Here is a 26005-nt window from a genome sequence, read left to right as displayed (position 1 = left end):
ATGTTAAAGAGCAAATAATGTTTACGGCTTCAGGGACTTCTTGCCAAAACGGTTTCATTTGTCCAGAGAGAGGCATTACGTTACCATCTGCAAAGCACGGTTCCCTCTACGTGCGCACCCTCCCAGGAAGGACAAAACGGTACACCCTGGCGTCTGCGAGAGTGGGTATGGGCCCCCTCTCAGGCCCTGGGTTCTGTCTGTGTGGCCCCCTGCAGAGGCTCCCGCGTGTCAGGAAGCAAGGTCGCAGTCAGATGTGGAGGTGGGCCAAGCCTGCGCCCAGCCACCGCGACCCCTTGGAACTCTGGAGGCACAAACCCAGTGTGCTCGCCCATGCCACTGGGTGACCTGTCTCCTCCGGGACCAGCGGGCCCAGGTGACCCCGTGTCTCCCCATGAAGCACACAGCACGCGGTGCTGACCCGCGGGGGATCGCTCGCGCACACACTCCTGTAAAGGACGCTGACCTTCCGGCCGGCCACGTTGGATCTTCCAAGGGGACACCAAGGAGCCAGGGAGGATACTGCCTTTGAATATGCCTGGACTGGACTGTCAGATTCTCACGTCTGATACAGACGGCATCGTGTGTGATGAAGATGGTGCAAACAGGCGATGAGGAAGCGCAGTTCTGTTCCCGGAGCAGAAAGGGCCCTCACTCTGCCGGCCGCGTGCCAGGACCACCCATGCCCGGGCCACGTCAGGCACGTGCTCGTCACACGGCCTGGTCTGGGCTCATACCTGTCAGGCTCTGGCCTCTAGGGCTGGTGTGTGTGTGGAGGCGGGAATCAGGCCACAGGCGGACACGCAAACTGCTAGCGGGCAGACAGTGCTCAGCTCGGCGCGGGGGCCGGGCCGGGTGTGTGACTGGCTGCGGCTCTTCTGCCCGCCCACTGCGGGGGTCTTGGTGGAGCCTGGGTGGTTCAGCGCCCGCACCGCAGATGGCCTTGTCCCCACAGCGCTGGCTGACATCGGAGCCTGGGCACCAGGAAGCCTGGAAGCTAAGGGCGCGGAGGCGGGGTGACCTCCAGGCCGGGGGCCCGAGAGGCTGCGACTCTGAGCTGTTTGGTGCAGAAGCCGTCCCACTGTGCGCCATCACATCGCCACTCCCCTCAGACGTCTGGGGGCCCTGCGGACCCCGTATCCTCAGAGCTGACGGCCGGCTCCTTCCAGGGCTGGACCTTGGGCAGGAGCACCCAGGCCACACGGAGCACGGGAGCCACCGCTCCCGCCCCGGCCCGGCCCGGCCCGGCCGCTGGAAGCCTCAGGGCGAGTGTGCTGGGGACACAGAGCGGCCGCGGCCGGAATGCACGCAGCGCCCAGGGTGCCTGCTATGGGCAGATGTGTTGCTCTGGCCCGCAGGACCGGCCTCCCACCCTGCCCCGCGGGTGAGCGGCCAGGGGCCGCATGCTCTGCAGGCAAGGGTCCTGGTCCCGGCGCAACGGCCCATGCCTGACAGCCAGGCAGGCCTGGACCGCTGTGCTCCCGCCTACACAGGGGCTGTGGGCCTGAGTCCACCTGCAACACAAAGCCCCGTTCCCAGGGAGCACACGTCAAACGGGTCAGTAGGACGGGAGCTGAGGCTGGACTGTACCGAAGTGGGCTGCGATGTCCACTGGGAGTGCCATGAGGCATTCTGACGGTTCGGTGCCCCAGGCCAGGTCTCCCTGGGAGCCCCGGGGGTGGGGGGACAGGGTGGGCAGGGTGCCGTGAGCCAGGGACCCAGGAAGTGCCTGGCACTTCGTCCTGGCGCCATGTGTGACCATCCCACCAGCCTGGCTCTCCCGTTTCGGCGCCACCTCCCACCACCTGCTCCTCCCGCCGGGACCTTCCTGCCGTGTGGGGGACACGGGACCCCGCCCTGGGCTGCCCACTGCCATGTGGCGAAGTCTGCAGGAGCAGGCCAGTTCTGCCCCCCGAACGGCGACAACCACCGACGAGGAAAAGCACGAACGCGGCTGTCAGCAGGCAGAGCATCTCCCAGGGCCGTCCCTCCCTCCAGTGGTCAGCCACAGGCCGCCCTGGAGTTCGTTCACTCCGCGCCAAGCATCACACTGCGTGCTGACCTTGCGACCAATCCCGGGCCCTCCCCACTCTGTCCACGGCCAGTCCTGGGGCCTCCCACACCCCCAGAGCCAGAAAGAAGCAGCTAGGGCCCCAGGAGACTTAGTGCCAGCTTAGTTCATGCCTGGTGCTCGGCTATGACCCCTCCCCCCCACCAGAGTTGCCCTCCTTATCCTTGAACCTGACCTGAGCAGGACTCTGCCTCTCTGAGAGGCCACATGCTCAGAGGGGACCGCCTCCCTCCAGTGCAACCCCCCCACCTCCAACTCTTAGAAGGATGTCTCAGTGGGACCAGGCGGTCCTGGACTGGCAGTCTGATGGCTGAAGATCTGACCTGGTCCCCCTCCTGAGCTGGTTTTATCAGACGGTAAAACCGCAGGGAGTCCCCTGGGTGGGGTGCAGGGACTGGGCTAAGACAGAGACCCTGACCCTTCCACGCGTAAACCCACCCTGCACAGACACGGCCGCAGGAGGCGCCCAGAGGCCCGAGATGAAAATCGCCTGTGAGATCCCCTCTACTTCCTTGACTGTTAACCTTTCGAGCACTCCCGGTGACCTTTAGCCAATAGATCAAAGGGAACAGCTCACCCTCACGAGCGGCGGACACGAAGGCACACCTGAGAAGGTCAGTCCGCCAGCCCAGGGCTCCTCCTGGGTGGATGCTCACTCGGGGGGCTCCACTGGCCACGTCCCATCCCGTGTTCCTGCCAGACTCCAACTCCAGTGTCCAGGACGACAGACACAGCTGTCTCAAGGGCGACACCCTGCTGGCCGGGGGTAGGGGCGCGCGGGCAGCTGCAGGCTGGCCCTGCTTCCCAGGTGGCACCGGGTCCCCCAGGCTGTGGCTCCTCCTTCCCGCCCCTTCCCTCCCAGACGGTCCTGTGACAGCTGATTCCTTTGACAATCCAGTTATTAGTTTGAAAAATCTCGTCAAGTTGCAGGACCAAACCAGGGCTAAAAATAGAAGGGCGCTGACAGCCAGCTGGGCTGGACAGCCAGCTGCTGCAGGCAGCCCCCGGAAGGTGGGAACGGAAGGTGACCCCGCGGGAGAACGCTCTTCTGGGGGGCCTCCGACGGCTCCGGGAGGCGCGCTGTCCTTGCAATTAATTTCGCGTTTCTTTGCCAAAAAAAGGATGTCTAAACAGAAAACCCCTCCAGGTACCGAAAACACAAGCTTGACATGAGCGCCCTGAGCTGCTCTGCGCATCATGTGTCTGCACGTGGCCGGGAGACGTCTGACCCGCACACGGAGAATGCTTACAATCCTGGCATGGGGATCAGAGCCGCTCCGTTCTGCAGAGGCCCCTCGGCTCTGCAGGCTGGGGGCTGGTCGCAGACAGTGCCGGGGAGGGGCCGTCCTCACTGCCGGACGCCCACCCAGGAAGCACGCCCACTCACGGGAGGAGACCCCAGGCCCGCGCTTATCTGCAAAGTGTGCCTTCAAACGGGCAGGCTCAGGGCCTGGAGGCGGTGCCAGCTGCTCACCCCGAGAAATCAGCGGAGGGAGCCACAGAGGGGAGCGGGGCTGCGGTCCCGGCAGCCAGGGCCCCAGGAGCTCGGGGGCGCTGCCTGCACGGGGCCCGGCGGCCGCCACGTCCCCGCAGCTACCCTGCTGGGCTCTGGGGCAGGGACGCTGTCAGCCACATGGCTCCCCACGTGTGGTCCGCTCCCCACGCTCAGTGGCTCCCCGGGGCGGGTCCTCCCTACTGAACCCTCCTTCCTGAGAACCCCTCGGCCCCACCCTGCCCGCAGCTCACCTCTGGCCACTCTGCCAAGCTCCTCAGCGAACCCTCCCTTTGCCCAGCCACTCAGGCTGCGTTCCCCGGGCCCTCTTCACCTGTACGGACCCTCTGGGGCCAGGCTCACCGTCACGGGGGTCTCCATGCCCCCGCCTCTCCCTGAAGACCACCTGAGTGTCCTGTGGCCACCTGCACCCCTCCACACCAGTGTGTTCCCCTGCAGCCGTAACAATGTGCAAACACCCGCAAACTACACCAGTCCCCCCACTTCCCGGCTCCGGGAAGGCAGGCCACAAACTGCACTCCTGCGGCAGCAGGCAGACCCCCGCGCCCAGGACCCACCTCCCCCCACCGTCCAGCCTAGCCCGGCCCAGCGCTCTCACCCTGGCCCAGCTTGTTGCCGCCTTTTGGTGGATGACCGTTTCGCCCCCACTCTCCCACCCTGCCCCCTAACTTGCAGGGCAGCATCACCAGCATCACCTAGAAAAAAAACCATCCCCCAAACTACCCTGCTCTCCACAAGCCAGCAGCTCCGCCCTCCCTCCAGGGAGGCAATGAGGTTCCAGGCATCCTTACTGGGCACTTGGAAGGCTGGGGGTCTCCCCTCTCTTCAAGTTACAGGAAGCCCTGAGACCCTCTGTCCACGGGCACCCGGCCTCACCAGGAGCAGGAGGGCCACGGACAGGGGCCTCGGAAACCTCCAGAGGACTGACCCTGGGAGTAGGTTGGAAGGGGCCGTGGGGCAGAGGGCGCGGGAAAGGAGGCGGGCATGTGCAGGGCAGCGAGCCGCGAGGCCCTCCCGTGCCTCCTGATGCCGGACCACCCACCCTACGGTCTGTGCCAGGCCTGGGACCGACTCCTGGGCAGGATCCCTGGGGCAGGGCCCTTCACACACGTGCAGAGTGCCCGTCGGAGGGGACCCTAAGGAACCCCGCATGCAGGCCCTGATTCCAGTCCCTGCTTCTCACGAGGGGCGCTGCAGGAACACCTTTCTCAGGGGGGCACTATCCGCTCAGCTGCAGGACCAGGGCCCCAACCCGGAGATTTAAACGCAAGCTTATTCCTGGAAACCGTTCAAAACTAATGAAGCACTCTGCAAGCTGGCTTTTACCTCGATTCCAGTAACACCCAGGCTGTAAATCGCTGGCCGTTAGGACGCATCCCTTTTGTTTTCAGGAATGTTAAAGGGTCACTGCCAAGCACTCTGGACCCAAGATTTATGGACTTTTAGGGGCAAAAGTTTCTTTTCTGTCTTCATCAATTCAGAGAGGTGTTTAAAGAGGAGATTCTCCCCCACCCCCATCCCCAAAGGCCTCAGTGGCAGAGGGGACCCTGCCGGGCTCAAGCTGGGATGGGACAGGGTGGGAAGGGGCAGAGGTGGCTCCCAAGCCCAGACCCACCGGCACAGCACCCTCCTGGGAGATGGAGGCGGGGTTTCCAAGAGAAGAGCCCCACCCCCCCAACTCAGGGCTTCGGTCTGGTGGTGTCCTCCCAGAGCTGCCTTCCGAGGAGGCGTGCGGTTTCTTATGAGGTCTCCGCAGCAGCGGCAGCCTCACGGCCTGTACCTGATTTCACCATATGAGTCAATTCCTTGAGGGCAAAGGCTCAGAAGGACTATGCCCAGCAGGAACCTGAAACTTCACGGTGCCCGACTGAGAGCAGGGTGTGTGTCCCAGCAAATGCTGAGCTGAGGGCAGGTGGGCAGATGGATGGATGGGTGGATGATGGCTGGATGGATGGTGGTTGGATGGTGGACGGTGGATGGATGATGGATGGATGGATGGACAGATGGATGGATGATAGGTGGGCAGATGGATGGATGGATGGATGATGGCTGGATGGTGGATGGATGGTGGATGGTGGATGGATGATGGATGGATGATAGGTGGGCAGATGGATGGATGGGTGGATAGCTGGCTGGCTGGGTGGATAAGATGGGCGGGTAGACGCATGAGCAGGCAGGAAGATGGACAGATTAAAACCATAAACACAACATCTGGGATGGCCCTAAGAGTAGGCCATGGCCCTATCCTTCCCACTGGAAGCCGTGAGCCCCATGAGCAGCAAAACTCAGCCTGCGTCTGTGGGGCCACAGCTGAGCCAGACTCGGGCCTGTGCCGCCAGCGCCTGGCAGAGGGCCTCGCGGCACGAGGAGGCTCATGTTGAGTCAGCACCGTTACAGATCAAACTGAGCATACAACTGCAAACACATCCTGTGGCAGGTGACCAGTGAGGACCGGTGACGTGATGAGGGCCCCGCCGCCAGGGGCGGGAGTCTGAATCCCAGGCCCTCCAGCTCAGCACCCGCTCAGGGTTGCCACTTGGCTGCTAATCAGGAGAGGCATGTTTTTTGGGTGGGGGTGTGTGTCGCGTTCCCCCAGGACTAACGCTCCACCACCGCACCGAGAACCACGTGGCAAGTGGCCCGCCAGGCCCAGGCCCGGAGCAGCAACACTGACACGTCCAGGAGCCCCGGGGCCCCAGGTCCAGTGGCTGGACTGCAGGGGAGGGCAGGTCGGGCAGGGGCTGCTCCCCAGGGCCTGGCTGGCTCCCACGTCAGGGTCGTTTCCAGGTGAAGAGCCTGAACCCCCATCCCCACCTCTAAGCCCCCCAGCCCCAAGCCCGCGACCAGGGAGACCCAGCTTAGGACAGGCAGAGCCAGCTGGACTCCAGGGAAGCACAGCAACCCCACCCACCCAGCACCTGAGCGAGCTGGTTATTTCCACTGATTGCTAAACACATGCGCTCAACTTCTGCTCAAGTTACATCCACGCTCCCATGGAGGAGAAACTGCGTTGAGTCGCTGGACTTGACTGGGGGCCTCGCTCCCCCCTGCCCCCTGTCTCCAACGTGACCGAGCCGTCCCCTGAGAGCGACTGTAACGCAGACGTAGTCGTAGACAGGTATTTAAAGTGAATCGAATCAAGAGTGACCAGGGCCCGGAAGGTGACGTGCCGTCTGTCTTTGACAGGTTCTCAGGCTGGCGTGCCCACCCCGGCAGGAGTGAGGGTTATGATGACGGGGCTGTCCGGAGACATAAAGCCAGGTACCGAGAGCCCAGCGCCTCCCCCGATGCCTGAGGACCAGGGTACGCATTGGCTAAGCAGCACCGTGAGAGCCCACACCAGCATGACCCCCGCTCGGAAGCCCCCTCCTCCGAAGGGGCTGAGGGCGGTGGCGGGGGTCTGTGATGGGGGCTGCCTGTTGCCCTGAGACCCTGAGGCAGGTGGCTTCACCCCTGACACTGGGGGTCACTGGGACCCTGTCTTATGTACAAGACGGATGGAGACCCTGCCACGGCAGGGAGGTAGGCGCCCAGGGCCTCAGGGCCTGGGCTGCGGGGGTCCCGGGTGCAGCACCTGGAAATGGTGTGTGGGAGCTGTGGGCATAGGCGGTACCCACGTCAGTGCCAAGTGTGTCCTCCGAGAGGCTCCACTCGCAACTCCCGCCCTGGACGCTCGCCCAGCAGTCACGCAGGGGCACGGCCTTTGGAGGCCTGAGCCCAGGGGTGGCCCAGCGTGGACACAGCAGTGACATGTGCAAGGTCAACGTCTGGCAAAGAGTTGGTGTGGCACTCACGCACCTCCCAGGCCGAGGGGCCGGATCCAGGCTGGACCACCAAGTGAGACGGCTACAGACTCCAGAGCCAGCCACCTGTGTGTCCTGGGCTCCCGCCAAACAGGCAGCTGGAAGGCACCTGGCGGGCCACTAACATGGAGGGCGCTCCCCAAGGAGGTGGACGAGAAGAGGCAGCAGCTGGAGCCCCCACCCCTCAAGCCCAGGGGATGGCGTACCCGGGGGGAGGGGCTGCAGACACACAATACTTGCAGCCTCTCCGGGAAAACAGCCACGTCACGCCTGGCGGCAGACACCACTGCCCCTCAAGGTGAGCGCGCCAGGCGGGGGCTGTGTGTCCTCAGTCAGAACCCGCAGAGAACACGGCCAGCATGGGACAGGGTCAGGCCCATCCTCTGCTGCTTCCACAGGCTGCAACCCTGCGACAGCCCTGCCTCGCTAAGGGAGGGGGCCGGGGGTGACCCTGCCACACTCTGCTTCCCAGCTCCTTGACTAGCATGGGGTTCACACGTGGTATCTCGAGGCTCCCAGGGGATGAGGATGCCCCATCCCTCAGACCAAGATGCTGAGCCCCAGACAGGGCCGGGATCTGCTCCTGGCTATGAGGGTCGCTGGCAACTGGAGGCGCTCAGCGGGGAGGGGTCCCCGCTTCAGGTGCAAAGCGTGAGGCTGGGGGCATCCCAGCTCACACAGACAGAGCCCCAGGAAAGCGTGCCTGAGTGGAGAAGGAAACAGGGCTGAGGTAGGGCCCGCGGCTCCCTGGTAAGGGGCAGCAGGGGCCCCGTCTGTCTGCTGCGGGGGTCTGGTGACCGCCAAGCCCCCGTGTCCTGTCCACTGGCCCCTCGGCCCCGCCCGCCCGGCGGAAGATCAGACACACCAAACGAGGGGAGAGCAAATATTTTCTCTTTGCATGAGGAATTAAAAAGATCAATGCAACTTCTTCTGTGAGCTCTGTCTCAAAAAACAAACACCCCAAAATTGAATCGAGAAATCCTATCGTGTTTGCCCTGAAAATCCGCAAACTAATTAGGGTAACAAAACGGAAGTTCCGTGCAGATCAAGGGCTCTCAGGGTTGAAAGTGGGCGGCACGGCAGACTTCTTCGAGCGCTTCCATCTCGTTTCATCTTACCTCTATTATTTATGAGGCCCAAGGGGTGAGGCCTTGGCGAGCCCAGCACCCCATGGCCAAGCTTGTTACCTTCGTGCTGAACCCGCTGCCGGGGCTGCAGGGCTCAAGGGGCGGGGGGTGGTGGGAGCGCGCCCTGTGCCGTCACCTTGCCTAGACTCTGGCAGCCCCCAGTCCAGGGCCAGGGGGGTGGGACAGTGCCCACAGCCTGCCCGTCTCTGAGCTCCTCTCGGGTCCTGGTCTTGAGGAGGGTAAGGGTAAGTGGCCTCTCGGAATCACACAGGGCTGCGGCCAAGGGTCGAGCCCAGGGCTCCTGAGTCCCTGGCTCTCCATGCCCAAGCCTCTGGGTGCCAGGTCCGGGGCTCCTGAGCCCCAGGCTCTCCGTGCCCAAGCCTCTGGGTGCCAGGTCCGGGGCTCCTGAGCCCCAGGCTCTCCATGCCCAAGCCTCTGGATGCCAGGCCTGGGGCTCCTGAGTCCCTGGCTCTCCGTGCCCAAGCCTCTGGGTGCCAGGTCCGGGGCTCCTGAGCCCCAGGCTCTCCGTGCCCAAGCCTCTGGGTGCCAGCAGGCGCGTGCACAGCCTCACCCCCCAGGGGTCTCCTGCCACCGACCGGATCCTCCCAGGAAGGGCCTGGGGCGGGGCCTGGGCCACAGCGGGCCCAGACGGGGCAGTCGCAGTGGGGAGCCCCAGGAAGCTGGCATCGGAGTCCTGCGGTCCCTTCACTTCTCTGAGCCTTGCTTTCCAGCCTGGAAGGGGAGCCAGAGGACCCCCAAGCCACTCGCTCCTCCTCCCCTGCCCGGGGCCTGCTGTGCCCATCCTGCCGGTGACCTGGGCAGCCTAAACCCACCCCCCGCCCACCTCACCTGATGGAGCGACCCCATCAGGATGGTGCTGGCACAGGGCCTGCTCTGCAGCCTGGGAGGCAGGCTGGCTGGAGCCCACTCCCCTCCAGGCAGCATGCCCCCACCCAGCACAGAGCCCAGGGGCCCAGGGTGCATGACGGTCACGTGGAAACCAGCACGGGTTTAGATGAGCAGAGAGGACCCAGAGCCACCGCAAGGCAGAGGGGCTCCTTCCACAAAGGCGGCCGGAGCTGGGGACGATTAACCCTGGGCCGGCAGGAGGGCGGGCGGGATGCACTGTCCCAGCAGTCAATAGCGATGACGTTTCTTCCTGCCCCAGGCTCACCAGGCATGCCGCGTGCCTCGCGGCCTCCGCAGCCCGCGCAAGCGGCCACTTAGCCTACGGGGTCAGCCCCCTCCCTCCAAGTTTCGCCACCTGAGAACCTTGAATCAGACCTGCCCGTGGCCAGAAGCCTTCCAAGGATCTGGGGCCCGCTGGCGCGTCCACGCGGGCCCACGCAGGCCTGAGCGGTCTTGTCTCCACGCAGATGCATTTGGGCGTCCGCGCGAGGCGGCAAGATGGAATGCGTGACGGCTGAGGGGGCTGCGAGGGAGACATTTTAATAAGGCCCAAGATGTAATTACATTACTTCAGGGACTGAACAGATGAGCTTCTCTGAGTCTATCTGCCTTAGATATCAAACACCATTAATGAGATAATAAGGGCCTTTCAATTAATGATTTGAATGGTGGGTGTAATTTTTTCTTTAATGGCAAGACTAATTCACGGCAGAAATGAGCAAGGAGAGAGACCTTGGCAGAAGCCGCTGCTCTGGGCCGCCCTCCACTCACCTGCAGAGCAGGCTGGTCCTGACAGAGGCTGGACTGGGAACTGGCCAGAACCAGTGGGCGGACCGGGGGGTGCAGGCACCCAGCCCCGAGGGAAAGGGCATCCCTGCTGGGCTTGCAGCGCCACCTTCCACCCAGAGAAAGGGAGGGAGGAGGGCGAGGAGGGGACAGGGAGGAGGGGGAGGGAGCACTCGCCAGTGCTGCCACGGGTCCCAGGCGCACCCCTCCCAGGACACCAGAGTCCCTCCCCAGCAGACCCTGACTCCACCCCTGGGGGCATCTGAGCCGGACACCAAAGCCCGCGGCGTGGCAGCCCCTTCTTTCCGCCAGGCTGACTCTGGGGGCCTGTCTCACACTCAGGCTCTGGGGCCTGGGGACCCCAAGCTGCCCTCAGCAGAGGGGCTCACGACCTGCCTGGTGCCCGACTGGGCACTTTCAGAGATGCCACATGACAAGCAATTACAATGCAGCCAAGCTTCACATTAAATGTACCTTTCCATATGCAGACATAAAAGGACTTTTCGAATTTCACGTCGAGGTCACGCAGCGGCCCTCCTCTGGTGCCGAGACAGTGGTGTCGCAGCCACTTGAGTTACTTAAACAGCCCACAGGGGGGACATGGCCTCCATCAAACACGCTTGGTGCCACTGCCCCCACTCCCCCGACGGAGACGCTCGGCCACAGCAGGAAGCCGGACGCTGAGGCCACGGCCACGACGGTGCTCAGGGATCCTGGCCGGCTCCACGCGCAGCCACCCGGCCACTTCCTTCCTCCCAGGCAGGCTCCACAGCGCCGCGGAGAGCCTACCGCTCTTCCAGGGGACAGACCCAACCTCAGCCTCTACGCTCGTGTCACCCTGGACCCGGCTGGCTCACTGGCAGGACCCCCTGCCCACCAATACCAGGTGCGTCTCTTGGTACTGGACGCTGTATCTGGCGGAGCTCTGATTCTGTGTGTCCAGCGCGGCCCCTGCCCTGCAGGCGTCCAGCTCCAGCCTGGAGGAAAGGCCGGGCCCACCAGCCTCCTGCGGGGCTTGGGCCAGCATGCCCGCAGCTCCCCAGTGTCCTTCCCAAGTGGACAGATAGCTGGTCCAGGTCAGGCTCCCCTCCGCCAGGGGCAGAGCGGCCTCGGGGACAGGACTCCCTGCTGGAACCTCAGGGTGGCTACAGGCCAGGGCCTGACAGGGCAGAACTCACTGCTCCTACCTTCCGCCACCTGCCTGCCCGCCCGCCTGCGGGACACGAGCACACAGCTGTCGCCTGCCACGTGCCCAGCACCGGGCAATCTTCATTCCTGAGCTCCACCATCTCACCCGGGGCAGCTCGTGGCAGGGGTTCCGCACCCCTGGACCTCCCGGTCAAGACGTTGCCAGCAGCTGGCCCCACCCACATCCACGCATCCCCCACCCCTGAACACGCGTGACCCAAGGGAGCACAGGATGGCCTGACGTGCTAAAGATCGCTTGCCGACTGACCCAATGTTGTCTTTAAAATGCCTTGAAATGATAAAGAGAGAGACAACTGATCTTCACGCTGGCATTTCCTGACATTTGGCGTGTCAAATGAACACAGGGTGAGACACAAAGCCATGGAGCGTTAACCCGTGGAAGGCCACTCAGCACAGAGCGTTGGACCGGTGGCCATTCCAACCACCCAGAAGGGACCAGGCCGGGAGCTGATCAGTGCATCAGGGGCCCGAGGGCACTGAGGCCAAGATGCAGGTGGACTCGTCCAGGAGGGGCTGGAGCCCCGAATGCAGGCAGGACAGAAGCAGCGAGCTGAGGCGCAGCACGCGGACATAGGGCCACATGGCAGGGAGCCTCCGTTTCTACCAGGCGGTGGGACCCGCTGGATGACAGGGTCCCAGGGCACATTTGGCGGGAAACCTTGCGGAACCTTCTCATTGAGCCGGCCCCCTGGCTTCAGGGTAGAGGGAAGGGCTTCGGGGGCGGGGGGGCAAAGGTGGGCAGGGCACCCTGCCATTCTTTTTCAGGCCCGTCTGAGCAGCACCCCCACCCTGACCCGCACACTCAGCCCCAACCTCAGCAACAGACTCCCCTTTCGGAGCAGGCGGGTACCCGACCCACGAGTCCTCAGTTTCCTCCCGTCTCCGGCGCAGGCCTTGTCCACCCCGGCCCGCCTGGCCCCCGTGGGGGTGAGGAGTCCTGAGACAGAAGCATAGGGAGGGCCCGGGGCAGGGGGCAGTGGGGACATCAGAGCAGACAGATAACACCCTCGGGCGCCACCCTTGCCCGTCCCCACTCAGGCCCCGCTGAGCAGCGGTCGCAGGAGATGAAGAGAGCCCGGGCAAGCAGAAGCCCCACCGCCGGGCCCTCCCACAGCCAGGACGCGGGGTGCGCGGACACAGCAGCCACCACGCACGCACCGAGCCCCCGCGGGCCGACTGGGGTTTGCAGACCAGGCCCTGCCCTCTTCACAGCCTCCCATGGCTGCAGTCACCACAAACGCACGGGAAGGCGTTTCTCCCCACAAGGCGGGTCACCCATCAGCAGACACGCAGCCACTGATTACCTCACCCGAAACGTTTACAGGCCTCAGAGCTCCCGAGGGCCACACAGAGATGGTCCGTGATTTCTGTGGAAGCTCTGCGCTCTGTCCATCAAACGTTAATTGCTCTCCCACTGAATGAAAAACGAGAACGCTGGCGTTTTGTGTGCCTAAGGGACGTGCCCTCCTCTACATCGAGAACCATGCCAGCTCCCATGCGGAGGAATTTCCAAGGTCACAGAGCATCTCTGCTCCCACGCCGCTGGGTCACACATCCCAGAGACGGCCGGGCAGCACGGACCACCCGCCTGGGTGCTTCGCCCCCGCAGCCCACCAACAGCAGGGCCAGGGCCACCCAGCCCTGCACAGGGGCTGCGGTCAGACCTCCAGCCCCGACCCCATGTCCTGGAATGCCAAACGGAGCAGCCTGGGCTTCTGGACAAAACAGAATGATCTTCTGGGGAAGCTCGCTGTCAGCTGCTTTATAAGCTGCGCTTACGACCCAGCCGAGGAGCCGGGCAGCGCCAGCCCCCAGCTCACCTGCATCCCCGTGGGAGAGGAGGCACATGCAGGGGCAAACGGCCGCTCAGGGCCTGAGCCCTACTTCCAAAGGCGACTTCAGTCACGTGTGCTTGAGTGGGGGATGGTGGGGGCCTAGGCCACCCACCCTCCCTGGGCCCTGAGTCCTACTCTGAAACACCCCACCGGGGCTGGGACAAGGTCAGTGTGCCAGGCGCACCTCCAGGGGCCAAGACTGCACGTGGAGCGCCTCCTCCCTCAAAAGACCCTACAGAATCTGGTCAGAAAAGGGCAGGCGGAGGGGAGAACCAGGCCCTTGGCACGGGCTCGGGCTCCCTGGCTCTAGCGGGTGGGAGGCAGGATACGGGTCAGGGGAGGAGGTGGCTCTGGATACCCTACATGCACAGCCCATGGGCGGCGTGCAGACAGAGGTGGGATGCGGTCCCCTGCTCAATGGATGGTACAGCGGGCTCCAGGACCAGAGCTCAGGGCAGGGCTGACCGTCTGCTCTGCAAGGGACCTCCCTCCAGCCAGGGCACCCCGCAACCCTCATGGAGGTTCATGGAACTGGACACGAGACCGCCGGCCTGGGCCAACTTCACTGAGCTTCTGGGAACTGGAAGCGGGAGCCACGCCCATGCCCTGCTCCCCAGCGCCTGGGCCGCTGGGCCTTCCTCCTCAAGACGCTCCTCGGGAAATGACCAGTCTCCGGAGATGACACGGCGGCAAACCATGGACCTGCGCAGAGGGAGGCTCTTGGAGCCTTTTCTGGGGATTTCTGCTGCTGGATGCCCGGGCTGCCTCCCGTGGACACAGCATCATTTTCCTGAAATGTCACAACTGCAGACATGATTGCCCTGTGCCCACCAGGGCCCCAGAGGTGCTTTATTTAATTTGTCTTCTCTTCTCCTTGCCTTTCCCACTTAGTTCAATTCCCCACATCACACTGAGCATTCACAGCCTGGCCCCCATCCATCCCCACGACAGCCAGGCCTGAGTCTGATCCGAGTTCGGGGGAGAGTGACTCGCCCCTCCTTGGAGTTGTGGCCACAACAGCTGCCAGGTTGAGCCGGTCCCCTGGCCCCGGTGAACCTCGAGGTCAGTGAGCAGGGCCCCGAGAGGCTGCAAAAAGTCCCCAGCAGCCGCCCGAGGGGCGCCCTCCAGTCCTAACAGGCCAGGAGGGGTGGATGCTGTCCCGCCGGGCACCTCCTCCTGCGCAGCTCAGGGGCCCCCGCATCCAGAGCAGCTCCTGGCGGCCTCGGGCCCTGGCAGCACCGCCTCCGTTTGGGAAGCAGGTGGCAGAAATGGCAGGCAGAGGGGCAAGGCCCCTGTGTAAGGTCACTCCATGGTTTCAGGCCCCTGTCCCAGCTGGAACTCAGCCATTTCTCGGGCCCACAAGGCTCAGCGGCCACCCTGCACTGGGGTCTCAAGCTGTCCCTGGGACGGGCCTTAAGCTCGGACACTCTCGAGCGCTCTCACACCCCCGGCTCTTTCCTACCCGCCTCCCCCAACGAGGCGGGCCCCCAGGGGAGCAGGGACGAAGCAACGTTTGCCTGGGGCCTCCCGGAACCGTTCCCCAGCCAGAGGCCCCGGTGAAACCGAGGCAGGAACCCTGTGACGGTGTCAGCCGGGGACCCGGGCCCCTGAGTCACCCATCCGTGAGGTGAGCGCCGGCTGGGCACACAGGGGTGGCTGCTGGCTGCCGCTGCCAGAGAAGCCAGGCCTTCCCCCTTTATGTGAATGGTCCAGCTGGCTGGCAGGCTCTCCCGTGCCTGCGTGGATGGTGGCCACTGGGGAGCCCGGATCCGCCACCTGCATCCACTTCCCACACTCTGTCACCCGGCCCGGCGCCTGCCTCTCTCTGCACCTCCATGTGCCCAAGCAGAGCAGGGAAAAATGACCTTGTTCTCCCACTGGCCACCTGAAGCAGGGCAGGCTGGGCCCCGGGTTCTGCAGGCTGGGCAGAGGCCGTCCCTGCCCAGTGTCTCCCAGTGGCCAGGATGGAAGGCCTGGGCAGCAGAGGCGGGGGGTGGCCGGGTCTTCCCCATGGCCCCCGGCGGGACAAGCAGGGCCTGCAGGGTTGTCGGAGAAGCAGGGGGGCTGAGGGACCACAGGCCGGCTGGCTGCCTGCCGTCACCACATGCCGCCCGGGCGGCAGGGCCTCCTTCCCTCCCTCAGCGGGAAGAAGAGCTGCTCGAGGAGGTGAAGGGGCCGGGGGTGCAGAGCCTGACCACGGGCCTCCTCACCGCATCCCCGATGGCCCGGGCCTCCCAGGGGTCAATGCCGCACACACTACGTGGGCACATGTCGGGGCGAGGACGGGCAGGCACTCAGCCCGCCTGGAGCCCCTGGGTCGAGCAAGCACAGAGCCTCTGAGGAACGGGGACTAAGCGGCTGAGCCTCATGGGTCAGAGAGGCTAAGACACCAGCCCGGGGTCGCACGGCACCCAGGTGCCGGGCAGCCAGGCTGTCTGATGGCGTGCCCGCCCCTTTCCTAACGCCCCACTCCCCACAGCCATCGCGAGGCTCCCAGGGGCCCCCAGGCCACTGTGCCGGGGATGCACGCAAGCAGCCCAGGTGTCGTCTCTGGGGAGCCGGTGACGTCAAGCTTAGCAAGCTGGTGTCGACAGAGCCCAGGCCCCCTGTGACTTACATTCCCGGCCGCGGGGTCTCAGCCTGCAGGTCAGCGCTGACCACGGGTGGCACGTTTCAAAGCTCCTCCGCAAACGACCCTGAGAACTAAAGCTAACTGCCCCCTCTCCCCAGGCAGGGGATCACACCTGGGGTCTTCCTGGAAAGGCATTTACTTACTTGAAAATCTCTTTCTTCCAGTATTTCTTTCCTCCATCTCACGAGAAAGGCAGCGCACACGTACAGGTGGAAATTGGCGAAGCCCTCGGGTTCCGACTGCAAGACAGAACAACGGAGAAGGTCAGGGCGCAGCCCCCACAGGCCGGCCGGGAACACGGAGCCGGCCAGCCGGCACGCCGATACGCAAGGCCTTCACTCCTGACTCTCGTCTCATTAAAACAAAGACGGTTTTCTCTCTGATCTGGCTGCCAGCCACAGCGGACGTGCAGGGCGAGTAGGCCCCGTGGCTTTTCTGCACAGGTGATGGGCAGTGATGGCAGAAGGCGGGTCTGAGGGGCCCCTACTCCACGCAGCCCTGTGGGAGGGGCCCCCACTTTCCCCACAGAGGCTGATTTCTTGGCCCCGGCCGGGAGGCAGGCCGCAGAGCAGGAGCCCTGCCCGGGCACTACCTGGCCAGGACGCTGACCACAGTGTGCACAGCAGGGACGCTGCAACCCCCTCCGCCGCTGCCTCAGCTCAGACAGACGCCGCCAACGTCCGCAGCTAGGGTGCCCAGGGTGCCACCTGCACCGCGGTGCCATGTCGGTGTGACAGCTGCGTGATGCTGCCAAGTTTACGAAGTAAAAAAATAAAATAAAATCCACATTGCACAAGACGCCGACACCCTCTGGGAAAAAAAATACTAGGTGAGGAAGAAGGATGAGGAACACCAGGGGCACTCAGGGAGGGGCTGGTGCACTAAACACAGTGTTGTCGCCTAACGTGACAGTCAGAGACCCAGAGGAGGACATCCGTGCAGACGTCGCGGTGGAGGGGGAAGGCAAAGGCCCCGAGGCCCAAGGCTGCCTGGCAGGTTCCAGACACAGCGAGGAGGTCAGGGCGGCTGTCCTGGGCCCCTGACCTGCTCACCTCACTCCTCAAGGTCCTGGGCCGCACTCCCCGGGAGGGAACCAAGCTCCTCTTTCCGGCTGCTTCTGAGATGCCCTGTTGGTCTTGGATGTTGCGCATTTTCCTTCTAATATTTATTCTGCTGGACCTACTCTGAGCGGGGGGAGCGTTCATCAGTTTTGGAAATCTGTCACCCATGTGCCCAGGCAGACGTCCACGTGCATCCCCCTCCCGCTCTCCGTGTTTTCTCGGAAGCTTGGTGAGGCGGGTGTGAGGCCTTTCTCCGTGCTCTCCACTTCACTCAACCTCTCTGCCCCTAAGCTCCACCTCTCGTCTCTCCAGGAGACGCACTTTCTTCAACTCTGTCTTCCAGTTCACTAGTCCTCTCTTCAACTGGATCACAACTGCTGCCCGACTCATTGTTACATTTGAAACTTGCGAGGCTTCTCAGACCGGCTTTGTAAACTGTGAGTTTCCCTCTCCTCCCCCTTTCTCGCTCACTGTGCTCCTTTTCATCCCTTTGAGAGTGCTGAGCTCGTTTTCCAGCACATGGCAGGTAACTCTGAACTCCGCAGTCTCTGTGGCTCTTTCTGCAGCCTGTTCTCTCTGCTGAGTCTCACTGTTGGGAGACTGCCTCCTGGCACGTTAGTGATTCCCCCTCTAGGAGCTTGTGTTTGATGAAATAAATTTACTGTTACGGCAGGACAAAAAGCGTCTAACACAAACTCCTCTCTGCCTGGGCCACTGCTCCTCGGTGGCGTGCACTGTGCCCCGACACGTGAAGCAGACCCCCAGGAGACACGGGCAGCCTGCTCCCCTCAAGAGTAGCTCTCCCCCGGCGCCAGCAAGGAGCCTCCTCAGGAGACAGCAGGTCTTAACCCTGTAGGGCTCAGGATGACCTACCATTTGCCTCGTACTGCAGATCTGGAGTAGGCAAACTGTCAATCTGCCGTTGACATGGAACTCCTCTCAAATATCTACTAACATATACCTGTGCTTTAGCTTCTGATGGGAGGAACAGTCCTCAGAGCTTTCTGAAAGACTGCCTCCCAGGTTATTAGCCTCAGGTTGGCCTGAATAAACGTTTCCACGTCTTTCTTAGCATGCATGCTAAGTTGCTTCAGTCATGTCTGACCGCAACCCCACGGACTGTAGCCTACCAGGCACCTCTGTCCATGGCAAGAATACTGCAGTGGGTTGCCATTCCCTCCTCCAGGGGATCTTCCCGACCCAGGGATCAAACCCTCATCTCTTATGTCTCCTGCATTGGCAGGCGGGTTCTTTACCATGAGTGCCACCTGGGAAGCCCCTTTTTTCTTAGATTGACTGTCCACTCATGGAACTCCCATCTGTTGGAAGTCTTTGAGATGTGTATCGAAGAAATTTTTCTTTAGGGGGAAAAAAAATTCGTATTTGCTTCTGCCAGAAGCCAAAGGCCCTTGCTATTATCCCAAGACTGGCTTCAGCTGAATCTTCAGCTTGAAATACTGTAGAGAAGTAAGTAAAATGAACTGGGGCTGCGAGTCCGTGTGGATGCAGGGCTGTGCTCGGAGGCTCTGAAGGGAGGCGCTTTCCAGCCTTCTTCCCTAACGGCCACGGCCACGGCCGCCCAAGGTGAGCGGCAGCACCTGCTCAGCCCCTGGACGGGCTCCAGATGAGTCTCCTGCCGGGGGCTCCCCGCCACCAGGAGAAGGCCTGGGAATCACCCGCCAGGTGCCCGGGGTGAGCGCCAGCTGCGACGCTGCTCCTTACCTCGCTCGATTTACATTTTCTCGAGGCTTCTGGCCTACGATCACCTCTCTTCCTTTAACACTGTTTTTTTTTTTAAATACACCAGCACCCCGTAGCGCATCCTGTGACGGGGGACCTCCTAATCTGCTTAACAGCCTTTACTTTATCCTGGGAGTGCAGAGGTCAGCCTCAGGCCAGCCCCTGGACCCACCTCACTCAGAGTTCAGGAGGGTGGGCTGCAGATTCTGTGTCCATAAGACAGGGGTCCTCAACTCCAGGCTGTGGGTCTGCACCTTCAGTCAATCCGCGGTGGCTCTAGGTTCAAGCGCGCAATAAACACCATGTGCTTGAATCATCCCAAAGCCATCCATCTGGTCCATGGAAAAATCGTCTTCCATGAAATCAGTCCCTGGTGCCAACACAGTGGGGAACTGCCGCCATGAGGTTCCCGAGCTGGCGAGCAGAGCACAGCGTGAGCCACGCGCTCACGGGAACACAGCACTCGGGGAAAGCGGAGGTTTACAGCTTCACTTAAGTGGACTGTTTGTCTTCAGTGACTTGGTAAATTACACTAAAATAGCAATTTAATAAATAGAAATTTCATATCCTAATGGAAAGTGGGCTTCTGCTTTAATGAAGCTTAACCTGGACAATAAATATCACCATCAGCTGCCCAGAGGGAGAGAGACCAGGAGGCAGCAGATGCTCACATGCCACGGGGCCCATGGCCGGGGTCCCCTCGGAACAGGGGTCTCCACCATCTTTGGGATCCGACACCTTCAGTCGGGGCCTTCCCAACTGCTGCAGAGTCAGCCAAGCGGACCGGCCGCTTCACAACAAGCCCGGGGGATGCGGGAGCACACGGCACTCTCCAGGGACCAGGGACATGCCCCCAGGAAGCCCCCAGGGGCTTCTGATGACCACCGCGGTCATCCCCAGCACCTCCTGAGGCCCCCAGGGTGGGGCTCCTGATGACCACAGTGGGCATCCCCGGCTCCTGCCCCGGGAGCCACAGCCCAGGGGCCATTTCAGAGCCAGCTCTGGGGAGGGGTCTGCCCTGGTCCAGGCCTTCCAGCCACCATGCACTGGGCCAGGCTGCAAACCCTCCTCTCCCACCTCCCCAGGCTCCAGACGACTTGGGAGGAGAAGGAAGCCGGGGAGCTGGCAAGGCTGCTCGGGAAGAGACGGGCCCCACAGCAGGCCTCGTGCATGGGAGCTTTTGCTGCGATAAGAGGGGCACAGACGCAAGCATCTCATTTCCTCCTGCAGCCACGGGGAGAGGCGGACGGGGTGGTGGGGAGCGCCCTGCCAGTCTCAGCCCCCCCGTCCCTGTGATCCTGCCACTGCTCGGCTGGACACTTCCCCCTGTCAGAGATCTGGAGGAAACGGCCCCTCAAGGCATCCAGGGCCCCATCCCACCTGGCCAGCCTCCTCCCCAGGTGACCCTCCCTGCCGGCCTGTCCCTGTGCTCACCACCTGCACCCACAGCCACAGCCCTGAGCCCAGAACCAGCACTCGGGAAAAACTCCCACAAGCCTGGGTGGCTTCAGAAACCAGGTAAGCCTGGTCTGGACAGTCTTGTCCAAGCCTGGGCTCTGCTCCTGGGGCCCAACTCAACTGGCTCACAGGCCGGGGACCAGGCCGAGGCGTGGAGGAGGGGAAGGACGTCCGCTGGGACAAGGGCAGAGCTCGCCGGTCCACAGGAAGTGCCCCTGACCCACACACCATTCCTCCCTGCAGGGGAGGCCACGCTCCAGCCTCCTGAGACCGCCAGGCGGTCTGCAGAGCAAACACTCCAACCCTTTAACAAGACGGTCAGAGATATTTCCCTCAAGATTCTGATGGTTCTGGTTAATACAAGAGAACATTCTGGCAAATTGTGTTTCAGATCATTTCAGGGTCACCCTGTCTTACTCTCTAATTAGGAAAATGGAACAGCTCTCATAAGATACCCTAGGACCAGACGGGGTCACACCGCCAGGGGCTCCCGTGAGCGCCATGAAATTCCTGCTGTCTCCCGCACTTTACCAGGTTCCTTCAGGCAGACCCTGCAAGGCTCACGTGTGGAGAAAGTGGCCGGGCTTCTGCTGCTCAGCACTGGGGTGATGGGGGCTCAACCCACACGCTGCTGGTGACGTCACAGAATGGCCACAAGGGAGTCAGGGCTGCGGCTGGACGGGCAGCGGACTGTCCATCACCTCGCTGTAAAACAAGCCTGGACGGGCAGCGTGCTGTCCGTCACCTCTCTGAAAAACAAGCCTGGAAGCAGAGTCTCCTACCAAATGCTCCCCCTCGGAATTCTGAGGCCGGGGAATTCTGGAGGTCAAGGAGAAACACCGCTCCTGTAACAAACACCACGTTTAAAAATCACAAACCTCTCTAGCTGAGGAAAAGACAATTCACAGAAGATCCCAGACGCACTTGGAAATGACCACATCAGAGCCCCATTCCCATTCCAATCGGATCAGACATCCAAAATCTAATGCTAATGTGGACATCTGTCTTTGGTAGACAAGGGTGGGCAGACCAGCTGGGGAAGAAAGGATTATTTGATAAATGATACTGAAATAGCTGGCTATCCATACGGAGAGAGTAAAATTAGATCCCTACCTCATGCCGTAAGCCCCAGTTCAAAGTGGATTACAAAGCAGCCTGCAAAGGCGAAACCTTAAGAATGTCCACTGAGAAAGGACCGTAGCCCCGAGATGCGTCTTTTTATCAGATCCCCTATGAAACAGAAGACAAGCTGCCTAATAAGACAAGCTGCCAAGGATGTGAACACACCTTGAGCGGTCAGTGAAAATAGGACGAGCTGCTCACGCTCAGGGGTAAGCAGGGATGTAGGGAGCGAGACAGGTAGAAGGAAGAAGTCAGCTCCTGTTTTTCAAACAGGCAAAGCCTTGAAACTGTGAAGACTGCAGAGTACGGGGGAGGACGTGGGCTGAAAGGAGTTCTGCATGTGCTGGGGGCGGGGGGTGCGGTGGGGGGGGCACGCCTCACTAGAGAACGAGCAGTGTCGAGATGGTCTCCTCCTGTAACCCAGAAAAGCCTCGTGTTACACCGGGCACACCCTGAGCCAGAGGGTGAGAAGATGCGGGCAAGAACGTTAGACTGAGCGCTGCTGGAAACTGCAAAAGACTCAGAGACAGCTCAGATGTCTTTCAACAGGAGAACGGGTAAGCTATAACACATTGATGCAGTGTGAAGCTATAAAAGGTGAAAATAAATGAAATACAACGACATCCACCAAGGTGGTGCTGCTGCTGCTGCTAAGTCACGTCAGTCGTGTCAGACTCTGTGCGACCCCAGAGACGGCAGCCCACCAGGCTCCCTCGTCCCTGGGATTCTCCAGGCAAGAATACTGAAGTGGCTTGCCATTCCCTTGTCCAGTGGACCACATTCTGTCAGACCTCTCCACCATGACCCGCCCGTCTTGGGTTGCCCCGCAGGCATGGCTTGGTTTCATTGGGTTAGATAAGGCTGTGGTCCCAGTGTGATTAGATTGACTAGTTTTCTGTGAGTATGGTTTCAGTGTGTCTGCCCTCTGATGCCCTCTTGCAACACCTACCATCTTACTTGGGTTTCTCTTACCTTGGGTATGGGGTATCTCTTCACGGCTGCTCCAGCAAGGCACAGCCGCTGCTCCTTACTTTGGACGAGGGGTATCTCCTCCCGCCGCCCTTCCTGAACTTCAACGTGGGATAGCTCCTCTAGGCCCTCCTGTGCCTGCACAGCCACTGCTCCTCGGGTTGCTCCTCCAATATGCTACTGGAGGTCAGTGGAGAAATAACTCCAGAAAGAATGAAGGGATGGAGCCAAAGCAAAAACAATACCCAGCTGTGGATGTGACTGGTGATAGAAGCAAGATCCAATGCTGTAAAGAGCAATATTGCATAGGAACCTGGAATGTCAGGTCCATGAATCAAGGCAAATTGGAAGTGGTCAAACAAGAGATGGCAAGGGTGAATGTCGACATTCTAGGAATCAGCAAACTAAAATGGCCTGGAATGGGTGAATTTAACTCAGATGACCATTATATCTACTACTGCGGGCAGGAATCCCTCAGAAGAAATGGAGTAGCCATCATAGTCAACAAAAGAGTCCAAAATGCAGTACTTGGATGCAATCTCAAAAACGACAGAATGATCTCTGTTCATCTCCAAGGCAAACCATTCAATGTCACAGTAACGCAAGTCTATGCCCCAAACAGTAACACTGAAGAAGCTGAAGTTGAACGGTTCTATGAAGACCTACAAGACCTTCTAGAACTAACATCCCTCCCCCCCCCCAAAAAAATGTCCTTTTCATTGTAGGAGACTGGAATGCAAAAGTAGGAAGTCAAGAAACACCTGGAGTAACAGGAAAATTTAGCCTTGGAATGCGGAATGAAGCAGGGCAAAGACTAATAGAGTTTTGCCAAGAAAATGCACTAGTCATAGCCAACACCCTTTTCCAACAACACAAGAGAAGACTCTACACATGAACCTCACCAGATGGTCAACACCAAAATCAGATTGATTATATTCTCTGCAGCCAAAGATGGAGAAGCTCTATACAGTCAACAAAAACAAGACCAGGAGCTGACTGTGGCTCAGATCATGAACTCCTTATTACCAAATTCAGACTCAAATTGAAGAAAGTAGGGAAAACCGCTAGACCATTCAGGTATGACCTAAATCAAATCCCTTATGATTATATAGTGGAAGTGAGAAATAGATTTAAGGGCCTAGATCTGATAGATAGAGTGCCTGATGAACTATGGACTGAGGCTCGTGACACTGTACAGGAGACAGGGATCAAGACCATTCCCATGGAAAAGAAATGCAAAAAAGCAAAATGGCTGTCTGGGGAGGCCTTACAAATAGCCGTGAAAAGAAGAGAAGCGAAAAGCAAAGGAGAAAAGGAAAGATACAAGCATCTGAATGCAGAGTTCCAAAGAATAGCAAGAAGAGATAAGAAAGCCTTCTTCAGCGATCAGTGCAAAGAAATAGAGGAAAACAACAGAATGGGAAAGACTAGCGATCTCTTCAAGAAAATTAGAGATACCAAGGGAACATTTCATGCAAAGATGTGCTCGATAAAGGACAGAAATGGTATGGACCTAACAGAAGCAGAAGATATTAAGAAGAGGTGGTAAGATTACACAGAAGAACTGTACGAAAAAGATCTTCACGACCCAGATAATCATGATGATGTGATCACTAATCTAGAGCCAGACATCCTGGAATGTGAAGTCAACTGGACCTTAGAAAGCATCACTACGAACAAAGCTAGTGGAGGTGATGGAATTCCAGTTGAGCTATTTCAAATCCTGGATGATGATGCTGTGAAAGTGCTGCACTCAATACGCCAGCAAATTTGGAAAACTCAGCAGTGGCCACAGGACTGCAGAAGGTCAGTTTTCGTTCCAGTTCCAAAGAAAGGCAATGCCAAAGAATGCTCAAACTACCGCACAATTGCACTCATCTCACATGCTAGTAAAGTAATGCTTAAAATTCTCCAAGCCAGGCTTCAGCAATATGTGAACTGTGAACTCCCTGATGTTTAAGCTGGTTTTAGAAAAGGCAGAGGAACCAGAGATCAAATTGCCAACATCCACTGGATCATGGAAAAAGCAAGAGAGTTCCAGAAAAACATCTATTTCTGCTTTATTGACTATGCCAAAGCCTTGGACTGTGTGGATCACAATAAACTATGGAAAATTCTGAAAGAGATGGGAATACCAGACCACCTGACCTGCCTCTTGAGAAATCTGTATGCAGGTCAGGAAGCAACAGTTAGAACTGGACATGGAACAACAGACTGGTTCCAAATAGGAAAAGGAGTACATCAAGGCTGGATATTGTCACCCTGCTTATTTAACTTCTATGCGGAGTACATCAGGAGAAACGCTGGGCTGGAAGAAGCACAAGCTGGAATCCAGATTGCCGGGAGAAATATCAATAACCTCAGATATGCAGATGACACCACCCTTATGGCAGAAAGTGAAGAGGAGCTAAAAAGCCTCTTGATGAAAGTGAAAGAGGAGAGTGAAAAAGTTGGCTTAAAGCTCAACATTCAGAAAACGAAGATCATGGCATCTGGTCCCATCACTTCATGGGAAATAGATGGGGAAACAGTAGAAACAGTGTCAGACTTTATTTTTGGGGCTCCAAAATCACTGCAGATGGTGACTGCAGCCATTAAAAGACACTTACTCCTTGGAAGAAAAGTTATGACCAACCTAGATAGCATATTCAAAAGCAGAGACATTACTTTGTCGACTAAGGTCCGTCTAGTCAAGGCTATTGTTTTTCCAGTGGTCATGTATGGATGTGAGAGTTGGACTGTGAAGAAAGCTGAGTGCCAAAGAATTGATGCTTTTGAACTGTGGTGTTGGAGAAGACCCTTGAGAGTCCCTTCAACTGCAAGGAGATCCAACCAGTCCATTCTGAAGGAGATCAGCCCTGGGTGTTCTTTGGAAGGAATGATGCTAAAGCTGAAACTCCAGTACTTTGGCCACCTCATGCGAAGAGTTGACTCATTGGGAAAGACTTTGATGCTGGGAGGGATTGGGGGCAGGAGGAAAAAGGGACGACTGAGGATGATATGGCTGGATGGCATCACGGACTCGATGGACGTGAGTCTGAGTGAACTCCAGGAGATGGTGATGGACAGGGAGGCCTAGCATGCTGCGATTCATGGGGTCGCAAAGAGTCAGACACAACTGAGCGACTGAACTGAACTGAACAAACAATTTGAAACAAAAATGATAAACAAACTGTCAGATTTGACACAACTGGGTAGTGAGTACACAGGCGTGCGCTGCATTATCAGCTGTGGTTCTCTCTACACGTGAGACTTTTACAATACGTATATAATTAATAAGGACCTACCGAGGGCTTCCCCAGTGGTTCAGAGGTCAAGAGTCCACCTGTAATGCAGGAGACGCGCATCCGATCCCTGGGCCAGGAAGATCCGCTGGAGGAGGAAATGGCAACCCACTCCAGTGTTTATTCTTGCCTGGAGAATCCCATGGACAGAGGAGCCTGGCAGGGTACAGTCCAGAGGGACGCAAGAGTCAGACACAACTTAGCAACCAGACAGCAACAAGGCCCTCCTATACAGCACCGGGGGCTCTGTCCAGTCCTTTGGGATGACCTATATGGGAAAAGAAGCCAAAAAGAGGGGCTGTCTGCATGGGTGTAACTGGCTCACGTTGCTGCACAGCAGAAAGTAACTCCACATCGTCAGTCACCTAGACCCCAATGAAGAATTTAAGGAGACTTCTGATGATCAGAATAGAAGGGAAACACTGGCAACTGGCAACGGTCCCTTGCAGGGTCACTGGGTGCGGGACCGCTGACTCCTGGGGCTCCAGC

The 26005-nt window shown here is 59.6% G+C and overlaps 1 protein-coding gene across 2 annotated transcripts in view; it reads right to left on the bottom strand.

The window, feature by feature from the left end:
- Positions 1–26005, bottom strand: part of TBC1D22A (TBC1 domain family member 22A) — a 264330-nt gene that overhangs the window by 2974 nt on the left and 235351 nt on the right. For both annotated transcript variants that reach the window (XM_060413629.1, XM_027968225.2), the window contains one exon: positions 16026–16121. In XM_060413629.1, the coding sequence (XP_060269612.1) occupies positions 16026–16121 (96 nt within the window). The remainder of the gene's footprint in view (positions 1–16025; positions 16122–26005) is intronic.

Source organism: Ovis aries, chromosome 3, assembly GCF_016772045.2.
Source record: "Ovis aries strain OAR_USU_Benz2616 breed Rambouillet chromosome 3, ARS-UI_Ramb_v3.0, whole genome shotgun sequence".
NCBI classification, from domain to species: domain Eukaryota; kingdom Metazoa; phylum Chordata; class Mammalia; order Artiodactyla; family Bovidae; genus Ovis; species Ovis aries.
The sequence above is the reverse complement of the archived record's forward strand: the minus strand, read 5'-3'. Positions and strand labels throughout refer to the sequence as shown.